At 44.6% G+C, this 8031-nt stretch overlaps 1 protein-coding gene across 1 annotated transcript; it reads left to right on the forward strand.

Moving 5' to 3' along the window:
• The first annotated feature begins 1481 nt into the window (after positions 1-1481).
• On the forward strand, positions 1482-7129 carry NIFK (nucleolar protein interacting with the FHA domain of MKI67). The gene is made up of 5 exons (XM_011983414.1): positions 1482-1585; positions 2628-2839; positions 5541-5600; positions 5719-5787; positions 6158-7129. The coding sequence occupies exons 1-5, from the start codon at positions 1549-1551 to the stop codon at positions 6344-6346; spliced, it is 567 nt and encodes a 188-aa protein (XP_011838804.1). The 5' UTR covers positions 1482-1548; the 3' UTR covers positions 6347-7129.
• Positions 7130-8031: the final 902 nt, after the last annotated feature.

Consider the following 8031-nt stretch of genomic DNA (forward strand, 5'->3'; position numbering starts at 1 on the left):
TTTTTTTTTCTTTTTCTTTTTTTGTATTTTTTTAGTAGAGAGGGGGTTTCACTGTGTTAGCCAGGATGGTCTCGATCTCCTGACCTCATGATCCTCCTGCCTTGGCCTCCCAAAGTGCTGGGGTTACAAGCGTGAGCCACCATGCTGGCCTTCCCCCCCGGCCCCCCCCCCGCGTAACGGAGTCTCGTTGCCCAGGCTGGAGTGCAGTGGCACGATCTTGGCTCACTGCGCCCTCAGCCTCTCGGGTTCAAGCGAATCTCCTGCCTCAGTCTCCTGAATAGCTGGGATTATAGGCGCACGCCACCACCCCTGGCTAATTTTTGTATATTTAGTAGAGATGGGGTTTCACCATATTGGTCAGGATGGTTTCTAACTCCCGACCTCAGGTGATCCTCCTGCCTCAGCCTCCCAAAGTGCGGGGATTTCAGATGTTAGCCACTGTGCCCGGTCTAATTTTTGTATTTTAGTAGAGACAGGGTTTCACCATTTTGGCCAGGCTGGTCTCTAACTCCTGACCTCAGATGATCCACCCACCTCGGCCTCACAAAGTGCTGGGATTATAGGCATGAGCCACCTCGCTTGGCCTAGTTTTTCTTTTTTGAGATGGAATCTTGCTCTGTCGCCCAGGCTGGAGTGCAGTAGCACGATCTCAGCTCACTACAACTTCCACCTCTCGGGTTCAAGTGATTCTCCTGGCTCAGCCTCCCGAGTAGCTAGGATTACAGGTGCGTGTCACCATGCCCAGCTAATTTTTTGTATCTTTAGTAGAGAGCATGTTTCACCATGTTGGCCAGGCTGGTCTCGAACCCTGGACCTCGAGATCCACCCGCCTCGGCCTCCCAAAGTGAATTTTTTGTATTTTTAGGAGAGATGGGGTTTCACCATGTTGACCAGGCTGGTCTTGAACTCCTGACCTCAGGTGATCCACCCTCCTCAACCTCCCAAAGTGCTAGAATTACAGGCGTGAGTCACCACGCCTGGCCTTCCCCTCCCTTTTGAGTGTTGAGATTATAAATGGATTTTGAGGAATTTAAATTTTTCCAAGAATCCCCCTGTTGAAGATAATTAAGCTGAGACTCAGTTGTGGAAGTGTCCAAGTTGCTCGTTACTGACACAACTGGTGCTAGAAATGAGCCTCCTGATTCCCACAGTTAAGCCATGTGGCTTTTAAGTTGAAGACTTTTTTTATACCATGGGGTGTTGTTACTGAATAAATTCCAGCCATAGGAACTGTGTATTTATCACATGTAACCAAAATCCCAAGAATACCAGAAAATCAGCTGTACGTCCAGATTCTTGCATCTTTTCTTTTTCCCGTAACAGTCCCCAGAATATGTGAATTGAAGTTAGAATTAAGCGTGTGGTAATATTTGATAAGGGGCTAATATACATTATTTAAAATAATGGCATTTTAGGAATTTGATGATGCATTCAAATTTGATTGTTCTACTTTTTGTGGCAACTTCTCTGTTGCAGACTGGAAATAGCAAAGGCTATGCATTTGTGGAGTTTGAGTCTGAGGATGTTGCCAAGATAGTTGCTGAAACAATGAACAACTACCTGTTTGGTGAAAGACTGCTGGAGTGTAAGTGCTCCTGTGTTACTGCAGGGTTGCCTGGTGCCTGCTACTGGGGGGTGACTGTTTTGGGAAGGGCGGCTTGCCCAGCTGCTTGGACATGCCACTTCATCTCTGGGATGACTCTTACAGAATGGTGCGAGGACTTCAGTGTATGTTGCAGGCAGATTCTAATTGGAATTTTAAAATCTCCCAGCCCGAGAGCTGTTTTTACCCTAAATGGAACCGAACAAGTTACCTTGGGGACACACGGGAGGAGCAGCTAACCCATCCTTATGGGCTGTGAAAGGCTTCTCTGAGGAAGTAGCATTGACATTGAAACCTGGAGACTAAACAGGAGCGAGCCAGGTGAAGGGGACAGGAGTGAAGACAGACTATTCCTGGCTGAGGAACAGTGAATGCCAAACCAAAGGTGCCTAACCATTCAGCTGTGAGAGAATGGAAGGAAAAGTAGCAAGAGATGAGGGAGCAGGAAGAAGCTTCAGGTCAGGTTACTGAGGGCCTTCTAAGTCACCCAGTTCTGAATTTATCATGAGGGCAGTGGGGATAGCATCAAAGATGAGGAATCGCATTGCAAAATCTGTCTAAATGGCAGTGGCTGCAGCTCTTGCACACTAGAGAAGCCAGAGGGAACGGAGGAGCGATAGCACCGGATGAGTAGTTCGTCTTGCAGAAAGCCAGTGCAGGTTCGTCCTACAGAAAGGAGCCAGCGCAGTCCCTACCCTGCAGTCCATAGGGTACAGAGAGCATCCCTGTCTAGATCCTGCTGCCCTTGGGAGCCAAAGCGAAGTTTCTGGCCTCCCCGTGCCCATGGTGGCATGTGACCGTCTTAGGTACCCAAGTTCACAGCTGATGAGGCTGACCAGGTAATGTCTCTCTATTCACTTCCCATTGCTGTGAGAGAACCTGGGATTACAGGTGTGAGCCACTGTACCCAACCACATCATTTTGTTACGTGAGGAATGGCACTGGGGAGATTCTAAAGTTAGCATTAAAATCTCTTTCCTACCATTTGGTTGAAACTTCTTATGTTTTTTCTTTTTAAAAATAGGTCATTTTATGCCACCTGAAAAAGTACATAAAGAACTCTTTAAAGACTGGAATATTCCATTTAAGCAGCCATCACATCCATCAGTGAAACGGTATAATCGGAATCGGACACTAACACAAAAGCTACGGATGGAGGAGCGATTTAAAAAGAAAGAAAGATTACTCAGGAAAAAATTAGCTAAAAAAGGAATTGATTATGATTTTCCTTCCTTGGTAAATATTCATGAAATCTTTTTTGTGGTTTGTTGTGGGGAGGGGAGGGGAGGGGGAGACTTTGTACCTTGTAAAGGACCTAGCCTAGTGCTTATCACAATCTTGGCTCACTGCAACCTCCACATCCTGGGTTCAAGCGATTCTGCTGCCTCTAGCCTCCCAAGTAGCTGGGATTACAGGTGCACACCACCATGCCTGGCTAATTTTTGCATTTTGAGTAGAGACGGGGTTTCTCCATGTTGGCCAGGCTGGTCTCGAACTCCTGACCTCAGGTGATCCACCCACCTCAGCCTCCCAAAGAGTTGGGATTATAGGCGTGAGCCACTGTGCCCAGCCAGTTTTTTGACTAAACTTTTTTTTCTTTTCTTTTTTTTTTTTTTTTTGAGACAGAGTCTTGCTCTATTGCCCAGGCTGGAGTGCAGTGGCACAATCTCAGCTCACTGCAACCTCAACCTCCCAGGTTCAGTCGATTCTCCTGCCTCACCCTCACGAGTAGCTGAGATTACAGGTGTGCGCCACCACACCTGGCTAATTTTTTGTTTTGGTTTTTTTTGTTTGTTTTGTTTGTTTGTTTGTTTGTTGTTTTTCTTTGAGACGGAGTCTCGCTGTGTCACCGAGGCTGGAGTGCAGTGGCGTGACCTCGGCTCACTGCAAGCTCCGCCTCCCGGGTTCACGCCATTCTCCCTCCTCAGCCTTTGAGTAGCTGGGACTACAGGCGCCTGCCACCACGCGTGGCTAGTTTTTTGTATTTTTAGTGGAGACAGGGTTTCACCACGTTAGCCAGGATGGTCTCGATCTCCTGACCTCGTGATCCACCCGCCTCGGCCTCCCAAAGTGCTGGGATTACAGGCTTGAGCCACCGCGCCCAGCCAATTTTTTGTATTTTTAATAGAAATGGGATTTCACCATGTTGGTCAGTCAGGTCTCGAACTCTTGACCTCAGGTGATCCTACCACCTCGCCTCCAAAAGTGCTGGGATTACAGGTGTGAGCCACCATGCCTGATCTGACTAAACTTTTGAAACATTCCATTGTAGGTTCTTCCTAAAACATTATGAGACCAGATTCTGTTATTTACATTATACAGAAGAGGAAAGTTGGTTGTTGTTGTTGTTGTTTGAGACAGGGTCTCTGTTGCCCAGGCTGGAGTGCAGTGGCACAATCTCGACTCACTGCAAACTCCTCCCAGGTTCAAGTGATTCGCCTGTCTCAGCCTCCCAAGTAAGTGGCTGGAATTACAGTCGCCTACCTCCACGCCCAGCTACTTTTTGCATTTTTAGTAGAGACGGGATTTCACCATGTTGGCCAGGCTGGTCTCGAACTCCCGACCTCGGGTGATCCACCCGCCTTGGCCTCCTCAAGTGCTAGGATTACAGGAGTGAGCCACCATGCCTGGCTAGAAGAGGAAACTTCTTTTAAGGAGATAATCTGATTTGTTTACCTTACATAATCTGTTTTTTAAGTTACTGAAGTAAACCCACTATTTAACTGAAAACTATAATACTCTTAGATTGCCATTTATTAGCCAACTGAGGTAGTGTGTGCCTGTAGTCCTTGCTGCTCAGGAGGCTGAGGCAAGAGGATCTCCTGAGCCTAGGATTTAAAGTGTGCAGTGAGCTGTGATTGTACCATTGCACTCCAGCCTCAGCAATAGAGCAAGACCATATCTCTAAAAAAAGAAAAAGATTGTCATTCAGGGGTGACATTGCCAGAATTAAGTCTTTGGTTTACTGTATGCTGTAAGTAAATACCAAAACACTGAACCTTTCCTCCATCTGTCACAGTAAGGAGAGCTGTGTCTTTTACTATAGATCAAGAATGAAGCTCATTATGGTATGGCTAGTATAGGTGAGGGTCTTATTCTTTTTTTTTTTCGAGACAGTGTCTCCCTCTGTTGCCCAGGCTGGAGTGCAGTGGTGCTATCTCGGCTCACTGCAACCTCTGCCTCCCGGGTTCAAGCGATTCTCCTGCCTCAGCCCCCTGAGTAGCTGGGACTACAGGTGCACACCACCACACCCCGCTAATTTTTTGTATTTTTTTAGTAGAGATGGAGTTTCACCATGTTAGCCAAGCTGGTCTCGAACTCCTGACCTCATGATCCACCCACCTCAGCCTCCCAAAATGCTGGGACTGTAGGTGTGAGCCACTGGGCCAGCCAATTTACTAGGTTTTTAACCTTATTCAGAAACTAGATGACTGTGTTATTCTCCTTTGGCTCAATTCTCGGTGGTTAACTTTTTGCCCAAATTCCAAATACTGTCTTTAATAGTATTAGAACATTTCGCCACGGCCTTAGGCCCTGGTACTCTTGTGAACCATTTGGGAACTGAGACAGTGAAACTTGGTAAGAGGCATGCAAGCACTGCTTTTCTTGTACCCTGTTTGTGACTTAGTGGAGATGGGGGTGGCCTGGCTTTGCACGTTCTTCTTGCTTCCGCCCTCCCGAATTCAGGATTCTGTGAATCAGTAAGCTCCAGGCGTTGGCCTTCCCTTCAACCTCTGCAGCTCTGCCAGTTCCTCTACTGGGTTTTTCCTGGTTTTGCCCTTTACTTGAGATAATTCACTGTATTCATGAGTTTTGATTTTTAAATTGAAATGCTCTGTCATTTAGGGAGGATTTCCTGATAATATATATGAGGATCTAATGCTAAGTTTAGAAAGAAAAGATACGAGATTGTCAATTTATAACTTCTTTATTAAAGATTTTACAGAAAACGGAAAGTATTTCAAAAACTAATCGTCAGACGTCTACAAAAGGCCAGGTAAAATGTTTTTTATCATTTTACGTGCAAGATATTAGAGAAGGATAAGTAGGAAAACATTCAAGACTACCATAGCTGATCAATATTCAAATTGATGTCTTTTAAAATTTATTTTAAGGTTTTACGTAAGAAGAAGAAGAAAGTTTTAGGTACTCCTGACACTCCTGAGAAGACTGTGGATAGCCAGGTAAAATGGTTTTCAATATTCTGGGTACCAGATATTATAGAAATAATTTGAAGGAGGAAAAGTAGTTTCTGCTACTCTCATTTTAAGATTTCAAATTAAATATTGTGACATTTGGTAGATCTTTATTGTCGATTTAGCAATTTTCTGCCTAAAACCTTGTAATGGAACATGCTATATTTGTTGTGAATTTCTGTACTAAGTTGATAAGCATCTGAGTTCTTTTTTCTTTGCAATAGTATCACCAAAAGATGGAAACAGACCTAAAATAATGGGGCACAACTTGTAAAAATAGAGAAGAGGTGTTATTTTTAAGTTAAGTCATAATCTTGGTCTACATTTCTGTATTACAATCTTTACTTGTTGAATCCAGGGCCCCACACCAGTTTGTACACCAACATTTTTGGAGAGGAGAAAATCTGAAGTGGCTGAACTGAATGATGATGATAAAGATAATGAAATAGTTTTCAAACAGCCCATATCCTGTGTAAAAGAAGAAATACAAGAGACTCAAACACCTACACATTCACGGAAAAAAAGACGAAGAAAAAGCAATCAGTGATTTTTAATGTATTATATTTCTTCTGAAAAATATAATATTTTTATGAGAGTGGACTTTGTATTTTACTAGGTGCAATGAATTGCAACCTTTGACAAGATTTTCAGAGGAAAAATACACTGTTTGGTCAAGTTAAGAAAAGCAATCTGTAATTTTGGATTGCCTGCCCTTGTCTGAAATACAGAGGTGCATACCAGCTTGCATTGGGTTGGCTGACACTCCCTCTTTGTCCTGGCCTCTAGTTTTCTTTTGATGTTTCATAACTATCCTTAGTTTACTCTGCCTGGATAGAAAGTTGACCACTAACTGCAGGTTTAAGTACTAAACTGCAGCCTTTTCTGTCACTGGCATTTAAAGACCACCAATCTTGTTTGTCCACCTACATGGTTTGTCAGGGACATTTAACTCATGGGGATGCTTTAGATTTCAACATGAAATGGTTAAAGCTGGAAGTTTAATTCTATGTAGAGTGAGAAGGCAGTTCCAGTGTTAACACAGATTTGTTTTTGTGTTCAGATTTTAATCGAGATTCAAAAATGACTCATTTTTACCGATAATGTTAACGTTAGTTTTGGTTGTGCTAGCATGGATTAATAACCACCATTTTATACCAGTGTCATCAGTGAGGAATTGTATTTCAAGATTCAAACAAGAACCAGCAATTAAACTTTTTTTTCTACGATTTATTTGTTTGCGAGTAGGACTTGGGAGTCATTGGGGGGAAAAAAAAAGTAAATTTTCCCCTTCATTAGCGAATTCAGATTCATTAAAAACATTGCTTTCAGATGTCATAGCTCATGCCTGTTATCCCATCTCTTTGGGAGGCTGAGACAGGAGGATCATTTAAGGCCAGGAGTTGGAGACCAGCCTGGGCAACATGATGAGAGCCCCTCTCTACAAAAAATTTTTAAAATGAGGCTGGGCACAGTGACTCACACCTGTAATCCCAGTACTTTGGGAGGCTGAGGCAGGTGGATCATAAGGTCAAGAGATTAAGAGCATCCTGGCCAGTATGGTGAAACCCCGTCTCTACTAAAAACACAAACATTAGGTGGGTGTGGTGGCACATACCTGTGATCCCAGCTACTTGGGAGGCTGAGGCAGGAGAATCACTTGAACCCAGGAGGTGGAGGTTGCAGTGGGCCAAGATCGCGCCACTGCACTCCAGCCTGGTGACAGAGCAAGACTCTGTCTCAAAAAAAAAACAAAAATGAGCTGGGCATGGCAACGCATTCCTGTAGTCCCACCTACTTAGGAGACTGAGGTGGAAGGATCACTGAGCCCAGGAGTTTGAGGCTACAGTGACCTGTGGTTGCACCATTGCACTCCAGCCAGAGTGACAGAGCAAGACCCTGTCTCTTGAAAAATAAAAAATAAAAAAGCTGGGCACGGTGGCTCACGCCTGTAATCCCAGCACTTTGCGGGGCTGAGGTGGGCAGATCGGCTGAGGTCAGGAGTTCAAGACCAGCCTCACCAACATGGAGAAACCCCATCTCTTCTAAAAATACAAAATTAGCCAGCCATGGTGGCGCATGCCTGTAATCCCAGCTACTCAGGAGGCTGAGGCAGGAGAATTGCTTGAATCCAGGAGGCGGAAGTTACAGTAAGTCGAGATCGCACCATTGCACTCCAGGCTGGGTGACAAGAGTGAAACTCCATCTCAAAAAACAGACACCAGTTAGAATGGC

The sequence above is a fragment of the Mandrillus leucophaeus genome, unplaced genomic scaffold (genome assembly GCF_000951045.1).
Source record: "Mandrillus leucophaeus isolate KB7577 unplaced genomic scaffold, Mleu.le_1.0 Scaffold25, whole genome shotgun sequence".
Lineage (NCBI taxonomy): Eukaryota > Metazoa > Chordata > Mammalia > Primates > Cercopithecidae > Mandrillus > Mandrillus leucophaeus.

Excerpts from the sequence above, each read along its gene's own strand:
- NIFK (XM_011983414.1), top strand. The coding sequence starts at position 1,549 with ATGAACAACTACCTGTTTGGTGAAAGACTGCTGGAGT. Across the intron at positions 1,586-2,627 it reads TGGTGAAAGACTGCTGGAGT|GTCATTTTATGCCACCTGAA; the intron begins GTAAGTGCTCCT and ends TTTTAAAAATAG. Across the intron at positions 5,788-6,157 it reads AGAAGACTGTGGATAGCCAG|GGCCCCACACCAGTTTGTAC; the intron begins GTAAAATGGTTT and ends TGTTGAATCCAG.